Genomic DNA, 25,261 nt, shown 5'->3' with positions numbered 1-25,261 from the left:
ATGCTATTTATCCATTAGCAAGACTTAATGATATAACCACAATACACAGTGTTGGGTCCGTTGTGATGCGTTGAGCACAACGTTTTGAGTATCAAATGCCAACAAGTAGTGCACCAAGAGAGGTTGCAGGTTCAAACCGCACTCCAAAAGTTGATTTCATAAATAACCTGACATGGAGTTTTACAGCACAACAAGAGGCCTTTCGGCCCATCGTGTCTGCACCAGCCACCAAGCACCTATCTATTCTAATCCCATTTTCCAGTACTTGGTCCGTAGCTTTGTATGCTATGGTGCTTTAAGTGGTCACCTAAATGCTTCTTGAATGTTGTGAGGGTTTCCACCTCTGCTGCCCTTTCAGGCAGTGAGTTCAAGATACCCACCACCCTCTGGATGAAAACGTTTTTGCTTAAATTTCCTCTAAATCTCTTGCTCCTTACCTTAAATCTATGCCCCTCGTTATTGACCCCTCTTTTAAGGGGGAAAAGTTCCTTTCTCTGTCCCTCATAATCTTGTACCTCTCATGCATGCGTGCGTGCGTGCATTACAAGCTGCTCTGAACTAATTTGTCTTCTCTGCCTGCAGCCGGCACTCTCCTTATCGTACACTGGAGCCTGTCCGCCCCCCAGTGGTCCCAAATGACTACGTACCAAGTCCAACTCGCAACATGAGTTCCTCACAGCAACAGAGCCCGGTGCGGACGGCTTCTGTAAATCAAAGAACAAGGACTTACAGGTATAGAAAGCGCTGTGCCCCATCAACCCAGCCAACTCTGCAAAGTTGAATTTAAATGTAATAAAACCCATGGCTGCTGGCGATATGTGCATTTTCATTTGAAATTTAGATCTGTGCCGTGCATTGTGACAAGGTTTCTCTGGTGAAGCACTTGTTGCTTTTAACTGAGCTCCACATGAGGCAGCTACAGTTCTTAGTCTATTCTGAGTTAGTAAATCTCAGTTGGGTTGTTATGAGTTGGATTCTGCAGTAAAATCCTCCCAGTGAAATACCCATTGACACTTCACTTTTGAAACTCACACAGAGACCATTGAGATAAAGAGCTGGAGGGAAATAGGTGCCTGTGAGGTTGTACTTGAGCATGAGTCAATACCACCAGGTGAAGTGAGCAAAGACATTGATATAAAGAACTAAATGATAATTCCTTCTTTTTATTGGCAATGTTACATTCCCATCTTTCAATGTCTCCCCTGGGTTCTAAATGAATAAACTTTGATATTCAAAGGTTAACCCAAAGTGCTTCATTTGCATGGTTATCCAATAAAGGTCTTTAACATTACACTGCATCACTGATTAGAATCCATAGAATCCCTACAGTGCAGAAGGAGGCCAATCAGCCCATCGAGTCTGCACCAACCACAATCCCAAGCAGGCCATATTCCTGTAACCCCACACATTTATCCTGCTAATTCCCCTGACACTGGGATCAATTTAACATGGCCAATCAACCTAACCCACACATCTTTGGACTGTAGGAGGAAACCAAAACACCCAGAGGAAACCCACACAGACATGGGGAGAATGTGCAGATTCCATACAGGCAGTGACCCAAGGTTGGAACCGAAATCGGGTCCCTGGAACTGTGGGGCAATAGTGCTAACCACTGTGCCACCATGCCAGATATAATTCTACTTCCAGGCAAGCAAGATGGTGGACCATAATACATTTAGTATTGAGTAACTGGGACAAACTTGGTTCATAATCTAACCAAATTTGAAAAGGAGAAACTACTACCCTATATTGCAGAAAGTATAAATTTAATGAGACAAATTACAGCGTAATTGCAAATAACCTGTGGGGAATGAACACAAACTGAATATCTAAACGTATTTAACATCACAACTTTAATGCTGTTGGCTCCCACTGCCCATACCTAATATCACCAAATTCTCCCTGTCTGCTCATCTACACAAGGTTTAAAAACTTTGCATCCAGCCCTGCGCTGAAAGAGCAAGCGTGGCAAAGAATCTGCACATGTGTGGCAAAGGCAGCCTTAAAGTTATGGAAGGATTGGTATGGCAGTGGAGGAGGAGATGTTTCCACATATGGAGGAGATCTAAATGGCACGGTGGCAGAATGGATTAGCACTGCTGTCTCACAGCGCCAGGGACCTGGGTTTGATTCCTTTTGTGAGTCACTATCCGTGTGGAGTTTACACATTCTCCCGTCTCTGCATGGGTTTCCTCCGGGTGCTCTGGTTTCCTCGCACTGTCTAAAAGATGTGCTGGTTAGGTACATTGGCCATGCTAAATTCTCCCTTGGTGTATCCAGACAGGCACCGGAGTGTGGCAACTGGGAGATTTTCACAGTAACTTCATTGTAGTGTTAATGTAAGCCAATTTGTGACACTAATAAATAAACTTAAAAACAAACTTAAACTTACGGTTATCAATTTCTGATAATCAGTAATAAATCTTATAAGGAATTCAAGGGAAACTTCTTTGAGAATGTGTGATTGTGGAGCTCGTTCCCACCTAGAATATTTGAGGATAATAATGTGGATGCAGTTAAGGGAAGCTAGATAAACACGTGAGGAAGAAAGCAATAGAAGGATATGTAGATAAGTACAGTGGAAACTGGTGTGGAGCATGTGCGGATTGGGCCTACAGGCCTGTTTCTGTGCTGTACATTCTAGAGAATTTATATAAGTCTTTTCAAAGTGTAGCTATCATTGTTTTGTAGAGGAAAAAGGCAATACAAGACTTGAAAAAGCATAATTACATCTGCTTTAGTGCATTAACCTGCAAATGAATGGAATACAAAAAGATGCAGCATAAATCTCTCAAATTCATTATGGGGCAAGTTTGGACTGGGAATAAAAAGACAAGTGGGGGTGATCAGATGGAAGTGGTGGGGGTAGATCTGATGGGACTGGGGGGGAGGAGATCTGATGGGGGAGGGCATCAGATGAGAATGGGGGAGATCAGTTGGAAGTTTCTAAGGTCCCTCCTAGAAAACGCACACTCCGTTTCAAGAACGGAAGATGTTGGAAAATCTCAGCAAGTTTGTTAGTATGTATTAGGAGAGAAACAGACTTAATGAGCAGAATTTTACCGGCACATCCGCCCAAGGTTCATATCATCCTGCCCGAGGCCAATGGAGAATACCGTTCTGTCACCCCCACCCCCGGAATCGGGGCGGGTGTGCCAGTAAAATTCCAGCCACTGTTTCAAGTGCTTACTCTCTGTTAGAAGTGAAGGGAAGGGAGAATGTGTTAAAACTGTCTAGACTGCAATAAGAATGACACGATGGGCGGGATATTACAGTCTTGCTCGAGTGTGATCGAAAATTCCCACCTGAGATAGATAGACATTTCTGTTATCCGGCCGTCATCCACTCTAATTCTGCGGAGGGCGGGGCGGTAGAATTCCAGCGTCGGTTTCTGTTGGGTTCAGGGAGGCTTTGACATGAGATAGGTGAAGAACAAGAAGAGACATGGCATGCTCCGTAAATCTGTGTGTGAGTGCTGACGTAAGTTGTGCTCTGTGTATTGCAGCAGCAGTGGGAGTAGCGGGGGAAGCCACCCGAGTAGCCGCAGTAGCAGCAGAGAGAACAGTGGCAGTGGCAGTGTTGGGGTTCCCATCGCTGTGCCAACTCCCTCTCCACCCAGTGTCTATCCAGGTAAGGGCTGCACCAGGTGCAGTGCTCGGCATTGAGATTCTGACCAGATTTTGCTTTATTTAATCCAACACTCATATCTCAGTAACACATAAACTTCTTCCAAATTTCACTCCCCCTCCCCTTACTTTTGTGATCCCTCAGAATTATTGGCATTAAGTATTTCAGAATGTTTATTCGGGAAGTGGGTGCTGCTGTGATTCAGAAAGTGATCTTTCACTCACAGGAAATGAATTTGAATCCAGCACCAGGTGTTTTGATAAAAGCCTGTGCCAACAAATACAAGCCTTGCCAGTTATCTCAATCCAGTTTATAGTGAGCATGAAACAACTCTTAATTGACCAAAAAACTGATAGTCTTACTCATTATGGCCACAAAATGTGCAAAATATATAAAAGTGTCATTTAGGAAGGTGCACATATTTGGTACCAGAGATAAATTATTAAAACAGTTTAGAGGGAGCTTTACTCTATATCTAACCCCGTGTTGTACCTGTCCTGGGAGTGTTTGATGGGGAGTATAGAGGGAACTTTACTCTGTATCGAACCTGTGTAGTGCCTATCCTGGGAATGCATAATGGGGGCAGTGTAGAGGGAACTTTACTCTGTACCTAACCCCGTGCTGTACCTATCCTGGGAGTGTTTGATGGGGACAGTGTAAAGGGAGCTTTACTCTGTATCTAACCCCGTGCTGTATCTGTCCTGGGAGTGTTTGATGGGGACAGCGTAGAGGGAGCTTTACTCTATATCTAACTCTGTGCTGTACCTATCCTGGGAGTGTTTGATGGGGACAGTGTGAAGGGAGCTTTACTCTGTATCTAACTCCGTGTTGTATCTGTCCTGTGAGTGTTTGATGGGGACAGTGTAGAGGGAGCTTTACTCTGTATCTAACCGCATGAGATTTGATTTGTATCTAAGCCCGTGCTGTACCTGTTCTGGGAGTGTTTGGTGCTAACACTGGGCACATAATCAGAGGAAATTATTTGAAAGAAGATGTAGCTGAGGTAATGAACCTTTTGTTACAAATAAGGGGGTAACAACTTTGGTAGCAATGTGCGTAGCCGTGTCATCTTATCCTATTTGAAAACCTGGAGCATGAAATATTAGTGTTTTTCATGAACTAACTCATCTTTAAGGAAGTTAATTTTTAAGTGATTTTTAATTTATGTTGGTGGAATGATAGAACAAATGCCATCGTGAGTCACTTGGCACTTGTTTGATGTGACGATGTTGATCAGTTTATTAAGTGACTTTAATGCACTCAGGTGCATATTTTAGTACCCCCGAACCATTGCCCCTCGCTCTCACCTCTTTGGCTGTCATCTCTGCCCCCCTCCCTCTGTTTCCCCATCATCCTTTCCCTCATTGCTGTGTGGACACTTGAGTGAAATGTAATTGGGTTTGTCAGTGATGTGTTGCATCTGCAGCCTTACATGTGAAGAATTGCATCAGTCCTCTGGCACTTCATCCACGTGTCTCAGATTAGGAGAGCGGGAATAAAACATCACAAATTCTATTGCATAGGAGGAGACCCTTCAGTTCATTGCAGCCGTGCCAGTGATCAGCCCTCACTCTGTGCCCCTTGTTACCAATTCACCAAAAAGTGGGACCAATCTCCCAGACCCTCTCGGAACCCAGTTATGAACTATTGGACAATAAATTTCAAGGCTGAGAATAACAAGGAAATATGTAATAGGTTCAAAGAATTGAACTATTATTATAACCTGATTTAAAGGTCTACTTTCCTGAATATGCTGCAGTTCTGAGAAATGAAAGTTATAGCATGCTACACCTTTAAGATTGTATGTGCTGTCAGATTTTAGTGCAGTGGATTACCATGAACCAGCCAATATCTGGATAATTAGATGAACATATGCCACCAGTCATTCCACATAAATGATTAACTTGACTCTTAATTTAAATTCTTCATGGGTGCATCGACAGGTGGAGTGCAGAAAATTTCCCTTAGAATCATAGAATTTCTACAGTGCAAGAGAAGGTCATTTGGCTCATTGTGTCTGCACCAACCATAATCCCATCCAGGCCCTATCCCCATAACCCCACCTATTTACCCCAGCTAGTCCCCCTATCACTAAGGGGCAATTTACCATGGCCAATCCACCTAATCCGCACATCTTTGGACTGTGGAGGAGACTGGAGCACCCAGAGGAAACCCACACAGACACGGGGAGAATGTGCAGTCTCCACACAGTGACCTGACGCCGGGTCCCTGACAGTGTGAGGCAGCAGTGCTAGCCACTGTGTCACCCCCTCATTAATGCGATGACTAATTGGGAAATTGCAGAGTGAGAATGGGTATCTTTGTCATGTTGCTGAATCATTGAGTTGTTCACTCAGCCTCTGATTGCACCAGTCACACGGCTGGACATGTCTGCGCAATCTTTGGAGTGATTTCATGCAATGCACCAAACGTTTCCCCATAAACTGCTCCACTGTAACTGAATAAATCAGATTCTGTTTTTATTGTGGGGAATTCTGGTAAAGCCAGTGCTTGCACATAAATATCTCTTTCCTGTCACTGCCAGGCCCGAGGTAACCTCCAGCATTGTGGCCACAAACAGACAAGTTGCAGATTTAATCGCTGCTCTATGCTGATGTCTGCTGAGTTTGAAGGGGTATTACTTTCTGCCTCCGCCTTCCTTGAGGCAGGATACAATAGCAGAGTGGCAGTGATACTGGGTTAGTAATCCAAAGGCCTGCAGTGATAATCTGAAGACAACACTTCAACGCTTGCCATGGCAGCTGGGGAATTTAAATTCAATTAATTCAATAAATCAGGAGTAAAATGCTAGCCTCAGCAATGATGATCATGAAACCAGTGGATTGTTGTAGAAACCCATCTGGTTCAGTAGTGATTGGGCTGGAAATCAGCAAATCTTGCGCAGTCTGACCAACATGATTCCAGATCCACAGTAATATGTGGCCTCTTAATGCCTTCTGGAATAGCTGAACAAACCATTTAGTTATAGAGTCATAGAGGCTTACAGCATAGAAACAGGCCCTTCAGCCTAACTTGTCCATGCCGCCCTTTTTTTTTAATCCCTAAGCTAATCCCGATTGCCCGCATTTGGCCCATATCCCTCTATACCCATCGTACCCATGTAACTATCTAAATGCTTTTTAAAAGATAAAATTGTACCTGCCTCTACTACTACCTCTGGCAGCTTGTTCCAGACACTCACCACCGTCTGTGTGAAAAAATTGTCCATCTGGACACTTTTGCATCTCTCCCCTCTCATCTTAAACCTATGCCCTCTAGTTTTAGACTCCCCTACCTTTGGGAAAAGATATTGACTATCTACCTTGTCTATGCCTCTCATTATTTTATAGTCCTCTGAAAGGTCACCCCTCAGCCTCCTATGCTTCAGAGAAAAAGGTCCCAGTCTATCCAACCTTTCCTTATAACTCAATCCATCAAGTCCAGGTAACATCCTGGTAAATCTTTTCTGCACTCTCTCTAGTTTAATAGTATCCTTTCTATAATATGGTGACTAGAATTGCACACAGTATTCCAAAGTGTGGCCTTACCAATGTTTTGTACAACTTCAACAAGACGTCCAAACCCTGTATTCAGTGTTCTGACCGATGAAACCAAGCATGCTGAATGCCTTCTTCACCACTCTGTCCACCTGTGACTCCGCTTTCAAGGAGCTATGAACATGTACCCCTAGATTTCTTTATATTGGAGGGTGGCTCAACACCACTTTCTGAACGGCATTTAGGGAAAGGAATACATGTTGGCTTTGTCAGTAGCACCCACATCCCAGGAGTGAATTAAGAAAAGCAAAAATGACACTGGATAGAATCATAATATCCTTGCAGGAATCTGTATCTTACCCAGGCCCTCTCCCCCGCCCTATTCCTGTAACCCCACATATTTACCATGGCTAACCCCTGAACCTATATATCTTGGGACACTAAGGGGCAACTTAGCATGGCCAATCCACCTAACCTGCCCATCTTTGAACCGAAGAAACCATAACACATGGAGGAAACCCATGCTGACTGTGCAGAGTCTGCACATTCTCCCCGTGTCTGCATGGGTTTACTCCAGTTTCATAGAATCCCTACAGTACGAAAGGGGTTCATTCAGCCCATCGAATCTGTATCAACCACAGTTATACCTAGGCCCTATCCCTGTAACCCCACATATTTACCCCACTAATCCCCCTGACACTAAGAGTCAATTTATCATGGTCAATCCACCTAACCCACACATCTTTGGACTGTGGGAGGAATTCGGAGCACCCAGAGGAAATGCACGCAGACACGGGGAGAACGTGAAAACTTGACGCAGACAGTGACCCGAGGCTAGAATTGAACCCGGGTCCCTGGCGCTGTGAGGCAACAGTGCTAACCACTGTGCCACTGTGCTGCCCTCGGTGAGCTCCCCATTTCTGAGCATTATTCAGCAACCGCTTCTCAGCTAAAAGTGTATGTGGAGATCGGTTAGTGGCAGGATCAAGTCTGGCAGTGTTAGCCCAGCAGTTACCGTGGTGATGTAAAGGAGAGCAGGCACCAGAGAAAAGATTTGACAGTCTCAAGACGTGGCAAGCAAAATTATATTCATGATTACTGACGGGGATCTGTTTCCAGTTTGAAGTAAGCTCCCCCTTGGTATAGCCTGAGTTAATGATATAAGTTCAGAGTGTCTGGATAATGCAGCTTCCTCTCAGCTTGCGGATATTCTCTCCTACAGCCTTATGTTGCAATTGTTATAAGCATGGTTCTTGCGTGATTGAAACTTTAACTAACTGCTCAACAAGCTTTCTCACCCCAGCTAACGTTCTCCTTTGTGTTAATCCTTCTTTTACACCCTCCCCTAAGGCTCTGCTGGTACCCCTCCACCACCCACCACGCCTAATCCTACTTCAGTTCCTATTCCTCCTACTCCTGCCTCTGCTCCAGTTCCTGCTTCAACTCAAGGTCCTGTTCCTTCTGCAACCCCTACCCATGTTCCAACACTGACCCCAGACTCCGTAGCAGGAGCTCAGCCCTTTGCTGATGGCTTCATCTCACCATCTCTCCCTGCTGTCTCTTCCGCTCCTACTGCAGGTGAGTCTCTTTCTCTCTGGCTCTCTCGCTTTCTCAGCACAGTTATTTCTCAGTCAGTCTTGCAGTAAATTCTACACCTAACTGACTCTGACCTGCTTTAAAAAGGTAACGCAGCAACACCTGTTACAAATAAAGATTTAGTGATGATGCAACTTATTCATATAAAGCCAGTAAGGATGGTTGGAGACAGCAATTAGTATTGGGACCTTCATAGAATCCCTACAGTACAGAAGGAGGTCGGCCCATCAAATCTGCACCAACCACAATCCCATGCAGGCCCTATTCCCATAACCCCACATATTTACCCTGCTAATCCCCCTGACCTAAGGTCAGTTTAGCATGACCAATCAACCAAACCCACATATCTTTGGAGGGTGGAAGGAAGCCGGAGTGCCCGGAGGAAACTCACGCAGACACGAGGAGAATGTGCAGACTCCACACAGACAGTGACCCATGGCCAAATTCAACCTGAGTCCATGTCGCTGTAAGGCAGCAGTGCTAACCATCGTGCCACTGTGCCAACTTGAACCTTCCCCATGCCAGTTCACGTTCCGCTGAGCATTAGTCTCCAGTGGTGCCCTCCAGTTCACTTGGTATTTGTAATGGTGCGTGACATGGGAAGCATATTGGGCCTAAGCTACAGGGGGAAGCAGTTCTGCCTTCATTCTCCCACACCTTCCCTGCTCCACATTTTTTTTCAATTCTTTTAGCAGTGATTCTGATTATCCATGAAACCAACTATACAGAGCCTTGACCTGACCATTTCTGGAGTACTACATTTTGCTTTGCACCCTGACTCTCAGAAGAAAATAGATAGACCTTTGAAAATGCCAGTTCACCAGACAGGATTAAAATATAAGTTTGGATTTCACAATTGAAGGTTGGATCTAATCATGTTCTTAGAAAATGATACAAGGTCATAGACTCATAGAATCCCTCCAGTGCAGAAAGAGGCCATTCAGCCCATTAAGCCTGCACTGACAACAATCCCATCCATGCCCTATCCCTGTAACCCCATGTATGTACCCTAGCTAGTTCCTCTGACTAAAGACCAATCAGTCTCACCACACATCTTTGGACTAAGAGAAGAAACCGGAGCACCCAGAGCAAATCCACGCAGAATGTACAAACCCCATACAGACAGTCACCCAAGGCCAGAATTGAACCTGGTTCCTGGCATTGTGAGGCAGCAGTGCTAATTACAATGCCACCGTTCCATCCTATATCTAGTGACGAGAAAACAATGACATTATTTGGTGTTTGGGAAGACTGTGGCGTAGTGGTAATGCCCCAAGACTTGAACTCCAAAGGACCAGGCTGTTGCTCTGGAGACATAGGTTCAAATCCCATCATGGCAGCTGGTGGAGTCTAAAGTCAATTAATAAAACCTGGAATATAAAGCTTGCTCCAGAGCTATCATCAGTTGTTGTAAAACCCACCCCGTTCAGTAATGTCCTTTGGGGAAGGAAACATCCCATGAAGGAATAAAGAAAAAGAAAAACTCAGCAAGATTTTCAATTAAGAGTGCTGAAATTAATCTCCTCGCCCTGACTCATTCACAGTAGAATTCTAGTCTTCATTTGATCTTTGGCCTGTGCTGAGCACAGCTCTGGTCATGCTAAGGATGCTACAGATCACTTTGGGAGAAGGAGAGAGCCTTGTCAGCCTGCAAATGTGGATTTATCAATCATGTTGTTTTAAGATTCCCCCTCTCTGGTTGGGTTCCTCTCCGTACCTCACCTACCAGTGCCACCAGTTGTGTGATGCAGTAGGCTCAAGCTTGGACATGTTGCTTTGCCTGCCTCACTTCTGATTCACTATTGTCCCTTTAGGGAAGGAAATCTGCCGTCTTTACCTGGTTTGGCCTACATGTGACTCCAGAGCCACAGCAATGTGTTGACTCTCAACTGCCCTCTAGGCAACTAGGGATGGGCAATAAATGCAACGCCCATGTCCCACAAATGAATTTAAAAAATTTAAAACTTACACATGCTGGAAGCTGCTTTACCATGTTCAATATTTCCAGGCTTGAGTCAGTTTATAGGTCGTTCATGTCAAACTGCCTGCGAAGCACATTTTCCATTGCCCTTATTTGGCTGCATTGCAGTGAGTACGAATGAGGTGAGTCTTTCTAAGCAGGCGGTAGATTTGCAGGTCTCACATGGGAATGCCTTTGTCTCTATCAGGACTTGTCCTCAGCTCTGTCTGGTGGAATTAGAGAGGAGCCCATGTGTCATGTATGTGGTGTTGGTCTCTTTGCGAGTGCAGCGGAATTGTGTCACCTGGAAACTGAGAGTGAGTGATCACACTAGAGAGAGAGGGCCCTCCCTTAGGCATTTTACATTTGGAACCATGTTGTAAGCATTTTGAACGGGGGCCCTGCTTGGATTTACACACTTGTACATGCTTGTAACACAGTTCCAGACGTACAGTGCCTGGGAGAGGACTCTCTTTCTCTCTTTCAGTTCCCTTTGGTCCCTCAAATCAGGTGACACGCTCCCACTGTACTATCTTAAAGAGACCGACAGCACACACACCATGTGACTCATTTGTTGAGTGTTCCATGAAGAATTCAACTGCAGCAGAGTAGCCAGTCTTTTAGCTGTATTTCATGTGACACCAACTTTAGTTGTTTATACATATAGTTTAAATCAAGCTGGTGCTCAGACCTGTTGATTTTCTTCATGGTGGGATGATTAGTCACAGGAAACGATACAATTGGGTAAGAGTTGTACCAAAAAGTCATCCATGAGATGTTTAACCAAGGCCCTAATTGTCCCTCAGATGGATGAAGTATTCAGTGGCACCATTTGAAGAAGAACGGTGGCGTTCTGTAGGTGTCCTGGCCAAGATTTATTCTTCAACTGGCGTCACAAACATTATATAGGATTTACAGCAATGAAACAGGCCATTCAGCCCATTTGCTTTGTGGCTAAAGTGGTGTCAGGCACAGGAATCTGGCCAGCACACATCTAGTCATTTCCCCTTTGTGGAATCTCACTGTGTGTAAATTGACTGTTGCGGTTTCTACGTTACGACAGTTCCTACCTTTCAAAGGTTCATTGACTTGTAAACGCAATGGGAAATCTTGAGGCTGTGAAAGATGCGCTAGCAATGCAACTTCTGATTCATCTGTAGGGCTTCGTCTAAACAACGCTTACTTATTCAATCTCTTTTCCCTCCCTCAAATGTTTCAGGGCATACTCCTCAGTTCTACAGCATGAATCGACCAGTGCAGCGGCAGAATCCTACCACTATAGGAGGATCACTACCCGGCTACAGACGCCCACCATCCATGACTTCACAGGGCAATGTCCAGAATCAAGTGAATGGGGGCCCGTACTACAGTCAGAACCAGGCAACTGAATCGAGAGGTAAAGACGGTCTCGGCCAGTTCTACTTAAGGTCCTAACAGTCCTCCACAAAAAATTCTGGGGTCTCTGGAAACTGTAGGTGTCTCCCATTCCATTCTCAGCATTAGAACTGAGTGTGCAAATAGATATTCTGTTCCCATTCAGAGAGAAGCTGAAACTTATTCAATTTGATCATTGTGTGAGTCTCAAACTATCCCAATATTTTCCACATCTGGGTGCTAATAGGCCAGTGGCCTTGCCAAACAAGGGGCAGACAACAGAGCTATCATTCTTTTAACTGTTGCTTTGCATCCTCATCATGAAGTTGTTGCAGAACAAACTCAACTGTACTTGTTGTAACCAGGGAACTAAAATCTGACTTATCTGTTATGAAGCTGTGTTATAAACCAGGCCCCTGATCTTGGCTGTAGCCTTTTATAAAACTCTATTATGACCAAGGATCCAGAACCTGGCTATACTTTCTTGTAAAGTTGTTGCAACCAGTATCACAGAGTTTAGCCGAACCTTATTATAAAGGTGTCACAACCAGGGTTGAAATGGCTGCACCCAATCTTAGCCACGTTCTTTCAGTCCACCTTGAATTTGGGAATAGTACCGGAGAACCGGATGGTTGGTTGTGACAAAGAGAGCCAGCTAAACCTGGCGACTACAGGCCAGTAGCCGAATGCAGCTGGTATAACACCTTTGGGACAATAATCAGGGACAAAATGAATTGTCGCTTAGAAAAGCACAGGTTAATAAATGACAATAAACACCAGTTTGTTAAAGGCAAATAACAAGCTTAATTGAGTTAATTCAGGAAGTGGCTCAGAAGGCAGATGAAAATAATGTGGTTGATGTTGTGTATGTGGACTTCAAAAAGGCATCTGAAAGAGTGCCGACTTGTTATTATTTGATATCCATGGGGTGAAAGGGCCAATGAGCATGGAAAAGAAACTGGCTGAGGAACAAAAAGCAGGGAGGCTGGGTGGACAGATATGTAATAGATGCAAGTATTCAGTGGTGTTCACCAAGGGTTGATATCAGGATCACTCTTTTATATATTAATGATCAGGATTTGGGTTGAAATGATCAAACAGAATTTACAGGGACCAAAAGAGAAAATGCTGGAAAATCTCAGCAGGTCTGGCAGCATCTGTAAAGAGAGAAAAGGGCCGACATTTCAAGTCCAGATGACCCTTTGTCAAAGCAAAAAGGCATAGAAAGTGGGAGATATTTATACTGTGGGGTGAGGGAATGAAAGATGAGTCATAGTTACTAACCCAAAGGGAAAGGCTGTTAATGGCAGTCCATTAGAGAGAATAGAAGTGTGAATAGCCAAACGGCAGAGAAGCTGAAATCAGAGGGTAAACTGTGACAGATGAAGGTTTGGGGAGGCGGGTGGGAGGGAGGTAAAATTGTGAAAAAAGGGAAACAAAGGGGGGATAAAATAGGGGGCAAGGATGGGGGGGGCAAGAAAAATAAAGAAAGACAATAAAGAAATAAAAGATGGAGAACAGTTAAAAATGAAATGAAAACAAAGCGGTTAAGGTGGGGTAGAGCAAATCATCTGAAGTTGTTGAATTCGATGTTGAGACTGGAAGGCTATAAAATGCCTAGCTGGAAGATGAGATGCTGTTCCTCCAGTTTGCATTGAGCTTCACTGGAACGTTGCAGCAGGCCAAGGAAAGACATGTGAGCATGAGAGCAGAATCATGTGTTAAAATGGCAAGCAACGGGAAGGTCAGGGTTCTGATTGCGCACAGACTTTTATCCAGAATTTACAGGGAATTGACACATTTTGCATGGAAAAATGAGGAGAGGCAATATAAACATAACAGTGCAATTTTAAATGAGCCGAAACTTCTGAGGTGTATTTGGAAGTGGCAGTCACGTTGAGAAGACTGTACATGGGATTGCATAGTATATATGGCACACAAACTTGCCATTTGGCCCACCCAGTCCATGCTGTTAATGCTCCACTTGATCCTCCTAACTTTTCTCATCAAAATCTATCATTGTAACCCCCATTCCCTTCTTTCTCATATGTATGTTAAGTTTCCGCTTAAATATATCTATTCTGTTTGCTTTAACCACTACCTTTGGCAACAAGTTCCACATTCTCACAACTCTGTGGGTAAAGGAAGTTTCTTCTGCATTCCTTACTGTATTTCTTGGTGATTACTTTCCATTAATGGCACCTAGTTATGCTCTTCCCCACAAGAGGACACATTCTTCCAGTAACTATCAAAACCTTTTCTAAATTTACATACCTCTGTTAGGTCACCTCTCAGCCTTCAAGAGAAAAGTGATCCAGCCTGTTGATCCTTTTGTGAAATGTATACTCACAGACTTCTGGTATCAGCCCTGTAAACCTTTTTTTGCAGCCTCTCCAGTGCCTCTGTATCCTTCTAATAATATGGCAACCAAAACTGTTGACAGTACTCGAAGTGTGATCTCACTAAGGTTCAGTACAGGTTTAGCATAACTTTCCTATTTTTCAATTCTCTCCTTCTGAGAGTAAAGCTTAGTGCCGTGCATGGTTTGCTTTTTTTCAATGTCCTTACTAACCTGTGGTGTAACGTTTAGTGATTGGCATATTTGTACTTCAAGATCTCTTTGTCTATTTGTCTCATCTATACTCAAACATTCCAAGTAATAAGTGACTTCCCAATTTTCCGAACAAGGATGTGCCATCTCATGTTTATCTGTGCTGAAGATAATTTGCCAATTATTTGCCCATTCTTTAAGTTTATGAATGCCCTGTAATTTGTTGCAGCCCTCATCAGTGTTAACTTCTCACCTCCACTACCACCCCCACCCCCCAACTCTCGTGCAAGTTTTGTATCATCCGCAATTTTTGAAACTGTGTTCAGTTCTAAGTACCAAACTTTAGATAGTATGTCAAAGTGTTGGCGAAGAGAGTTATGAGAATGGGATTTCAGTTATGTGGAGGAAGTAGAGAAGTCAGGGTTGTTCTCCTTGTAGCAAAGAAGGCTAAGGAAAGATTTAGTAAGATGTGTTATGTTTTGTAAGAGCAGATGGGCAGGTGAACAAACAATACAGATTGAAGGAAATTTGCAAGGGAACCAAAAGGGAAATGAGAAATGTTTTAACACAGAGAAAGTAATTATGATTTAGAATGTATCTAAAAGGGTGCTGAAAGGGAACTGCAGATTCGTTAATAACTTTCAAAACACTTGGAAAAGAAATGTTGGCAGGATGCTATGCACAGAGCAGGGAATTGAGACCATTTCAGTAACTCTTCAAAGAGCTGGCACAAGCATGATGGGCTGAATGGCTGGCTTCTGCATTGTCTGATTCAATAAAGAGAGCCTGAAGTCCAGGTGTACTGTATTAAATGTGCTGTAGGCAGTTTTCCATTGTAAACGTGAACACAGGCATTTCCAATGGAAAAGGTCGACACAGAGTGAAACAAAAACTTAACAAGTGTGCAGATAGCTAGTTCATGCAGGCATAAGAATTTTAATACCAGTGGATGTAGGGACAGGAATGGTTGTTGGCTGTTCTGGGGCTATAGATGTTTCAGTAAGAGTAGGGAAGGCAGTAAAAGTGGTGGAGGAGGAGCATTGTTAATCAAAGATAGTTTAATGGCTGCTGAAAGGCATTTCGAGGGTGATCTGCTTACTGAGGTAATATGGGCTGAAGTTAGAAATAGGGAAGGATCAGTCACATGGTTAGGAGTTTTCTATAGGCCCCCAAATAGTAATAGAGATGTGGAGGACGAAATGGCAAAGCAGATTTATGGATAGGTGTGGAAGTCACAGGGTAGTTACCATGCTTGACTTTAACTTTCCAAATATTGATTAGAACTTTTATAGGTCGAATAGTTCGGATGGGACACTTTTTGTATAGTGTGTGCAGGAGGGTTTCCTGACACAATATGTAGATAAGCCGACAAGAGGTGGGGCCACATTGGACTTGGTACTGGGTAATGAACCGGGCCAAGTGTTAGATTTGTGTTAGAGAGCACTTTGGAGATAAGTGACTACAATTTGGTGTCCTTCATTATTGCAATGGAGACGTATAGGGTCACACGGCAGGTCAAGGTTTATAACTGGGGCAGGAGTAATTATGATGCGATTAGGCAAGAATTAGAGAGCATAAGATGGGAACAGAAACTGTCAGGTATGGGCACAAATGAAAAGTGGAGCTTTTTCAAGGAACAAATTCTGCGTGTCCTTGATAGGTATGTCCCTGGCAGGCAGAGAGCAAATGGCCAAGTAGGGAACCATGGTTCACAAAGGAGGTTGAATGTCTTGTCAAGAGGAAAAAGGAAGCGTATGTAAGGATGAAAAAAAAAGGTTCAGTTGGGTTGCTTGAGGGTTACAAGGTAGCTAGAAATGAGTTAAAGAAAGGGCTTAGGAGAGTTGGAGGAGGCATGAGAAGCCCATGGCAGGTCGGATAAAGGAAAACCCCAAGGGTTTTTACTGTTATGTGAGAAATAAAAGAATGACCAGGGTGAGGTTACGACCAGTCAAGGATAGGAGTGGGAACTTGTGCATGGAGTCAGAAGAGATAGATGAGGTGTTGAATTAATACTTTTCTTCAGTGTTCACTAAGGAGAGGGGCCATGTTTTTGAGGATGAGTGTGTGATACAGGCTGATAGGATGGAGGAAGTAAATGTTCTGAGGGAAGATGTATTAGCAATTTTGAAAAACCTGAGGGTCAATAAGTCCCCTGGGCCAGAAGGGATACATCCTAGGATACTTTGGGAAGGAAGGGATGAGGTTGCGGAGCCTTTAGCTTTGATCTTTGAGTCCTCACTGTCCACGGGGGTTGTGCCTCTGGTGAATGTTGTTCCTCTCTTCAAGAAAGGGAATAGGAATGACCCTGGTAATTATAGGCCAGTTAGTCTTACTTCGGTGGTCAGTAAGTTAATGGAAAGGATCCTGAGAGCTAGGATTTATGACTATTTGGAAAGATACAGTTTAATCAGGGATAGTCAGCACAGTTTCTTGAGGGACAAGTCCTACCTCACAAATTTGATTGAATTCTTTGAGGAGGTAACGAAGTGTGTAGGTGAAGGTAGAGCAGTTGATGTCGTATACATGGATTTTAGTAAGGCGTTTGATAAGGTTCCCCATGGTAGGCTCATGAGAACATAAGGAGGTGTGGGATAGAAGGAAATTTGGCCAATTGGATAAGTAACTGGCTGTCTCATAGAAGACAGAGGATGGTGGTGGAGGGAAAATTTTCAGACTGGAGGCCAGTTATCAGTGGTGTACCACAGGGATCACTGCTGAGTTTCTGCTATTTGTGATTTTTATCAATGACTTGGAAGAGGGGGCTGAAGAGTGCGTTAGTAAATTTGCTGATGACACCAAGATTGGTGGAGTAGTGGATGAGGTGGAGGGCCGTTTTAGGCTGAAAAGAGACATTGATAGGATGCAGAACTGGACCGAAAAGTGGCAGATGGAGTTTACCCCTGCTAAGTGTGAGGTGATTCATTTTGGTAGGACAAACTTGAATGCGGATTACAGGGTCAACAGCAGGGTTCTGAGGAATGTGGAGGAACTGACAGATCTTGGGGTTCATATCCACAGATCTCTGAAGGTTGTCACTCAAGTGGATAGAGCCATAAAGAAGACTTATAGTGTGTTAGCGCTTATTAACAGGGGGTTTGAGTTTAAGAGCCATGGGATTATGATGCAACTATACCGGATCTTGGTGGGACCACATTTGGAATATTGTGTGCAGTTCTGGTCATCTCACTATAAGAAGGATGTGGAAGCATTGGAGAGAGTGCAGAGAGATTTACCAGGATACTGCCCGGTTTGGAGGGTAGGTCTTATGAGGAAAGGTTGAGGGAACTGGGGCTTTTCTCTTTAGAGCAGAGGAGGATGAGAGGCGACTTAATAGAGGTTTATAAGATGATGAGGAGGATAGATAGAATGGATGTGCAGAGACTATTTCCTTGGGTGGATATAGCTGTTACTTGGGGGCATAACTATAAGGTTCATGTTGGGAGATACAAAATGGATGTCCGAGGAAGATTCTTCACTCAGAGAGTGGTTGGGGTGTGAAATACACTGCCTGCTGTGATAGTGAAGTCAAATACTTTAGGAACTTGCAAGCGGTTATTGGATAAGCACAAGGAGCACACCAGAATGATAGGGAGTGGGATAGCTTGATCTTGGGTTTGGACATAGCTTGGCACAACATTGAGGGCCGAGGGGCTTGTACTGTGCTGTACTGTTCTATGTTTCTATGTATGAAAAGAAGCTTAGACCTTATCTGCTGGCTTTTACAACCTGATAACTAGCAGGGTTATTGAGTTGTTGAGAAACAGAATGAAGTTACACCCAATCTTAGGAAACCACCAACAATTGAAATTCTCCTCTCCATGAGCTCTAACTGTTCTGCATCACTGATGCACAATATCTGAATAGTGACTTTATAAAGGGCCAAGCTAGCAAATAAGCCTGTGCTTCAGATTTCAGAGTGTCCACAGGGAGCTCTGTGGGATATGGCTGGTAGGCAAATTGATGAGTCTGTGGAAGGGGGAATTAATATCACTGTTAAACAGTCGTGAAGTCACCCAGTCCAGATGCATTAGTTTAATGTGATCCTGACATTGATCAGTGTGTGTCTATGAGCAGCCATTCCTTTTGATTACCTCTGGTTGTGAAAGCTTTGCTCTCCACCTGGCTTTGCGCCTGATGTGGGTTTATCGACGCAGCTTGCGGACATGTGCTTGTTTTGCTTGTAAATGCTTTCTCTGCTGCTTCTCATGGGTGTTTGTTCCTCTCCTTTCCCTCATTCCTGTGTCTGCTCCCCTGTGCAGCGCCACTGGCTCCACCCCCACCTTCTATTCTGCAGGTTACACCACAGCTGCCGCTGATGGGCTTCGTGGCCAGAGTTCAAGATAACAGTAAGTCCACGCTTTCCACCCTCTCTATCATGGGAAACTGGGCTCTCTGTACCCACACAGCTTCTGTAAAAACATTACACCAAGGACAGAACATGAAGCACACAAAACATTGTCAGCCCATCCAACACTCTGCACGTACCAAGGCAAGTGCAACTCACGTCTAAACTGTCATGTTAAACATTCGCAAGACAGGTACAGTTAGGGTTAGATACAGAGTAAAGCTCCATTTACACTGTCATATAAAACACTTGCAGCCAGATACATGAGGTTAGATGAAGGCCTGAGTGATAGGACATGTAGAATCAAGGATCCTCAGAACTATGGCCGTGGTTAAAGCAGAATCAAGCTTTGTCCACACTGTCCCAGCTGTACTTCTGACAACAAAAGCTTCTCTGTCAGTGTGATAGTTTTCTATTGCTCAGGCAAGCTAAACACATTTGCCGTTGTCAATGGCAGACAGGTGATTTTTCAGTCTGGGCTGAAGTCAAAATAAAGAGTTGAATGTGAGATCCCCACATCTGACCCACTGCATCACTTCTCCAATGTTTACAATTAGCTGCAAGCACCCCAATGAGCTTCGTTAACTCAACATGGTCCAGAATGCAGGTGAAAGGCAATGTGTGAACCACTGTTCATTCATTCCTTTTCAGTTTTCTGGCTCTGACAGAGTAGAATGCTGATTGGAAACCCATTGCGCTTCCTTGTGCAGCTTGTAGACGTGTAATGGATTAATTTGGGATATCATTTAATACTCTTTTTCCGGAGTCTTTGAAAATGAACTACTGCAGCTTAGCTTGCTCTGTGCAGCATAAGTTTGCAGGTTTTGAAAGCTGAAGGGAGCTGCAACAGCAAAACTCCCCGATACATAAACTCTTTGGCCACTCACCATTAAACTAGCACCTTCTCACCTGTCCTCTCCCAAAATCCTCAATGGGCATAATTCCATTGGCATTACTGGCCCTCTGTTACCTCACACAAGAAGTCTGTCAAACTTTGTTAGCCAGCATTCAATTCAACATGAAGATCCATCTAAATTGCTCTAAAAATGCAACTCTGATCCAATCTTGGATGATAATAGAATCTACAGTGCAGAAGGAGGCATTGACCTATCGAGTGAGCAGCAACAACAATCCCATCCTGTCTTATCCCCGTAATGCCACATATTTACCTTCTTAGTCCTCCTGATACTAATGGTCAATTTATCACGGCCAATCAATCTAACCTGCACATCTTTGGAGTGTGGGAGGAAACCCACGCAGACTTGGGGATAACATGCAGGCTGAACACAGTGACCCGAGAATGAAATCGTACCTGAGTCCCTGGTGCTGTGAGGCAGCAGTGCTAACCACTGTGCTGTCCTATGTGTTGAAGCTTCCCAAATCTGTGCCCCTCTTTGCTGGAAGACCAGGTTTGAATCCTTCCAATCTGGTTCACAGCATTGAAATGAATCTCATGTAAGTTACATATGACCACCATGCCACCGGTGTCCCTGAGTCACAAGAACATCTCTGAGTAAAATTACCAACTCAGTGCGTCGCTGTCACTTGTCCATGCCTCTTGAGAATTTGGATTGGGGCTGTTCAAACTAATGTAAAATTCGAGCTGCCAACAGCAAACCTGGGTCCCTCAGTCAGTGTATCATATCCTGGAGGATATGCACCATCAAATCCCCATTGCATTTGGCAATCCTGCCTCTTATCTGGGATGGAGAACATAGCGACTTGACAAGGCTGTCATAATCTGGACAATGCAGAGCAGTATTCATGTTTCAGGATGTTCTGACTCACGTCATGGGAAATATTGTGAGACTGGGAACTATTGAGTACAAGTTGTTTAAAATTGACAGAAGCAAATTTGCTTTCAAAGTAAAATACAAATTGCTGAAAAGTGAAGCATTCATGCTGAAGTTTTTTATCTTGCACTCAAGAGGACGAATAAAATTCAACAATGTTCAATTTCAAATGATTGGAACAATCTATACAACAGACAAAAAGGGTGCTGATTGCTAAGCAAGTTGACTGATTGGCTGAGGTGTTGCTGTGGAGAAAGCAATTGGGGAGCAATAGGCTCCCCAATCTCCCAGGTAATTTAGAAAGGTCATTTGAAATTTGGCATTCTTGCATTTGTCCTGATGAGTACAAATTGGAAAAACTTTTGGAAACACGTCTCTCTTTTTAGCAGTAAAATAAAAATTACTCTGGCAGTGAGAATTTTAGTTCCCTTATTAACATTAGTAAAATGTTTTTTCTATAAATTTGCGTAACCTTTTAGGAGTTGGCAGAGAGTTTAATGTAACAAAGATGCAAATGTCCAGCTCGTATAGCCTGTGGCAAAGTATAGGTTTAATTGCACGTTGATGCCTTGGCTTGTACCCCTGAGTAGGTAATTTGTGGGTCCAAGCCCTGTACCAGAAATGAGGTTGACACTCCAGTGCAGTACCGAGGGTGTGCTACATTGTTAGTGGTGCTAATTTTTGCATGAAACATTAAACCAAGGTCCCATCTTCCTTCTGGTCTTTAAATGCATGTTTGAAGATCAGGGATTACCTCGGTCTCCTGGATCAATACTTATCATCAGTCAACACTGAAAAGCAGATTATGTGGTCACTTGCCTCACTATTCTTTGTGGGAACTTGTGATGTGCAAATTGGCTGTCACATTTCTTTTGTTATTAAGCTTCAAAAGGAGTTTGTTGGCGATGAAATGCTACAGGACATCCCGAGGTCATAGAGGGTGCTAAATAAATACAAATCCTCTCCTTTAATGTGATCTCAACATTATAGTTTCAGAGGGCTCTACTCCACCGCCACCCCCACCAGCTGAAGAAGTAGTCTTCGACGAATCGCCCCCTCCTCCACCGCCACCAGAGGATTATGAGGAGGAAGAGACTGCAGTGGTAGAGTATAGTGACCCGTATGCAGAGGAGGATCCACCGTGGGCACCCAAGAACTATTTGGAAAAAGGTCAGTGGACAGGGTGTCCAGAATTTGTGGTGTCTGATTTTCGCGTGTTCTTCCGCATCCCTCTCCCCGTATCCCTCTCCCTCGCACCTCCACATCTTGCACTGCCTGTGCCTTCTCAATGATTCCTAACACTGTCAAGTTCCTTGATGCAAGATACTGTCCAAGATTCAGCATTACTGCAAGTGTCCCCTATGATCTGGAGTCTTTTCCGGCCAGCTGTCCTGGGTAATGATTCAATTCCTGGCTTAGGTCACTGTCTGCATGGAGTTTGCACATTCTCCCTGTGTCTGCGTGGGTTTCCTCCGGGTGCTCCAGTTTTCTGCCACAGTCCAAAGATGTGTGGGTTCGGTGGATTGGCTATGCTAAATTGCCCCTTAGTTTCTTGGAGACTAGCTAGGGTAAATGCATGGGGTTATGGGGATAGGGCCTGGGTGGGATTGTGGTTGGTGCAGACTCGATGGGCCAAATGGCCTCCTTCCACACGGTAGGATTCTAGGATTCTCTAACTGTTGGTGGGATCCCTGGACTCTTGCTGGGCATCAGCAACAACTTGAAGAGTATCACAGGGTAGTACATGTAGCATGTCTCTCTGTAAAGTGGAGTTAATGTGAGCAGACTGTGAACTAATGTCTGATTGATTTGTTTCAGATAGGTGAGTAAAGAGTGCACCGCTACGCTCCTTGTTAAATCAAATGATGAAAGCTCCTGTTCACTTGCTCTGAAATATTGATTCCCAACATGAAATCATTTCCTATATTGTGGACTGGGCTGCTGCTGCTGTTAATAAGCACATGGAAATGTGCACAGTGCTCTCAGGCTGCAGAACCGACACTTGCTTTTGATTCATTTACTCAAACACATTGTGATTTCAGTAGAGTTTGGGCCAGGGAGATGCCCAGAGCTACAGCAGTGTGCTTTGTCATTGGTCTCGGTCAGAAATGTCAATCAAATTTACTATCCCCAGGCTGGGCCTGATTCAGTGATCCTTGCCAAGATCTCACGGGATGCCCTCTGCAGACAAACATGGATACATGGCGCAAACCCTTTTGAATCTGCATAGAAACATGGTGATAACATGATGACGGTCCTTCAATATTGAATGGATATGAATGGTTTGAGTTACAAGGAGGGGTTGGATAGACCGGGACTTTTTCCCCTGGAGCATAGGAAGCTGAGGGGTGATCTTATAGAGGTCTACAAAATAATGAGGAGCGCAGACCAGCTAGATAGTCAATATCTTTTCCCAAAGGTAGGGGAGTATAAAACGAGAAGGCATAGGTTTAAGGTGAGAGGGAAGAGATACAAAAGAGTCCAGAGAGGCAATTTTTACACATAGTGGGTGTTGAGTGTTTGGAGCTACAGAGGCGGGTACAATTTTGTCTGTTAAAATGCAGTTAGATAGTTACACAGGTAAAATGGGTATGGAGGGATATGGGCCAAACACAGGCATTTAGAACTAGCTTAGGGGTTTAAAAAATAGAACAGCATGGACAAATTGGGCCAAAGGGCCTGTTTCCATGCTGTAAACCTCTGTAACTTTGACATGGAATGATACAGATTCTGCAGCATGAAACCAGGTTGTTTAGCCTCTTTGGTCCGTGCTGGTGTTAATCCTCCATCTAAGCCTCCTCTTCGCCTAACTCTCTCAGCATATTCTTCTATTTACTTCTTCCCTACGTGTTCATCCAGCTTCCCCTTAAATGCATCTATACTGTTCATTTCAACTATTCCTTGTGCTGGTAAGTTTCATATTCTTACATTGTTTTACACATTTCTCCTGAATTCCCTGCTGCATTAAATATTCATGGCCTCGAGATGTGGTCTTGCCAACAAATGAAGACATTTTCTCATCAAACCCTTCATTATCTCAAAGACCTCTATCAGGTCACCCTTCACTCTCCCGTTTCAAGTATGAGCGCTAGCGCTACCCTGGCCGGTTTTCCCTTGGTTTTGGAATTATCCTTTCTGAATCATTTTTGCATCTTTGCCAATATCTCCATGTCAGTTTCATAAAACAGAGACTTCAACAATGGTCGAGGACTTTTTATTGAACGTGATGATCCTGGTCAGTTAACACTTTAAACAATCCATTTGGTGCTTGCCTTCGAAGCTCGCGTTGTGGTGCTTCCTCTAGTTAACCCCTCAACAGTCGGCTTTACTGTTTTCACAAATACAATCTTGGATTTAACTCATTTGATACTCTTGGTGTTGGAATACCAAGTACAAGCTTCAAAGGTCAATATAGACCAAAAGTGCATTATATTAGACAGCAATGACTTATTAACCCGTACAACATGTCAACTCTAGGTTTCTACAACATAATTTCACCCATTCTGCTCACAGACTGAATTGGGTACCATTGGTTTAACCATTGATGTCACAAAGCAGTTGTGTAAATTCTGAGCAATAGGAAGCTATGTTCCGGTCCATCATTTTCCAGCAGCTGCAGTCATTCTCTTTCGAGAAATAGCACCACCTGATTACTTTGTGCTTGGACAATTTATTATTCTGTGCAAAATCAAGCATTTTCTGTTGAAAATGAGCAGCGTTATACACTTACCTCAATACCTTATCATGATTGCATTGAATTCTTCCTCCACTCAATTTTTTTCCTAACCCCTTCTTTGTCCTCTCCCCATTCTCTCCCTCTCGTTCTCCTCCCACTCTCCCTATCCTCTCCCTCTTCCTTCACTTTCTCCATTCCTCTCCCTCCCCTTCCTCTCCCTCTCCCCTTCCTCTCCCTCTCGCTCTCCTCTCTCTCTCCCTATCCTCTCCCTCTTCTTCTCTCCTTCCTTTCCTTCGCCCTCTCCTCCCTCTCCCTCTCCTCCTCCGTCTCCCTCTCCCTCTCCTCCTCCGTCTCCCTCTCCCTCTCCTCCTCCGTCTCCCTCTCCCTCTCCTCCTCCGTCTCCCTCTCCCTCTCCTCCTCCGTCTCCCTCTCCCTCTCCTCCTCCGTCTCCCTCTCCCTCTCCTCCTCCGTCTCCCTCTCCCTCTCCTCCTCCGTCTCCCTCTCCCTCTCCTCCTCCGTCTCCCTCTCCCTCTCCTCCTCCGTCTCCCTCTCCCTCTCCTCCTCCGTCTCCCTCTCCCTCTCCCTCTCCTCCTCCGTCTCCCTCTCCCTCTCCCTCTCCTCCTCCGTCTCCCTCTCCCTCTCCCTCTCCTCCTCCGTCTCCCTCTCCCTCTCCCTCTCCTCCTCCGTCTCCCTCTCCCTCTCCCTCTCCTCCTCCGTCTCCCTCTCCCTCTCCCTCTCCTCCTCCGTCTCCCTCTCCCTCTCCCTCTCCTCCTCCGTCTCCCTCTCCCTCTCCCTCTCCTCCTCTGTGTCCCTCTCCCCTCCCCCTCCCTCTCCCTCTC

The 25,261-nt window shown here is 44.4% G+C and overlaps 1 protein-coding gene across 15 annotated transcripts in view; it reads left to right on the top strand.

Annotated features, from left to right (window-relative positions):
- LOC145349967 (abl interactor 2) overlaps positions 1-25,261 on the top strand; it is a 152,702-nt gene that overhangs the window by 120,716 nt on the left and 6,725 nt on the right. For 2 of the 15 annotated variants that reach the window (XM_080198714.1, XM_080198712.1), the window contains 6 exons: positions 583-732; positions 3,512-3,633; positions 8,478-8,705; positions 11,903-12,079; positions 18,868-18,954; positions 21,737-21,916. In XM_080198714.1, the coding sequence (XP_080054840.1) occupies positions 583-732; positions 3,512-3,633; positions 8,478-8,705; positions 11,903-12,079; positions 18,868-18,954; positions 21,737-21,916 (944 nt within the window). Of the gene's footprint in view, positions 1-582; positions 733-3,508; positions 3,634-8,477; positions 8,706-11,902; positions 12,080-18,867; positions 18,955-21,736; positions 21,917-25,261 lie in introns of all 15 variants that reach the window. The other 13 variants (XM_080198713.1, XM_080198711.1, XM_080198718.1 and 10 more) reach the window with 7 other exon arrangements.

This window comes from Carcharhinus amblyrhynchos, chromosome 11 (genome assembly GCF_965287045.1).
Source record: "Carcharhinus amblyrhynchos chromosome 11, sCarAmb.v2.hapA, whole genome shotgun sequence".
In the NCBI taxonomy this organism is placed as follows: Eukaryota; Metazoa; Chordata; class Chondrichthyes; order Carcharhiniformes; family Carcharhinidae; genus Carcharhinus; species Carcharhinus amblyrhynchos.
The sequence above is the reverse complement of the archived record's forward strand: the minus strand, read 5'-3'. Positions and strand labels throughout refer to the sequence as shown.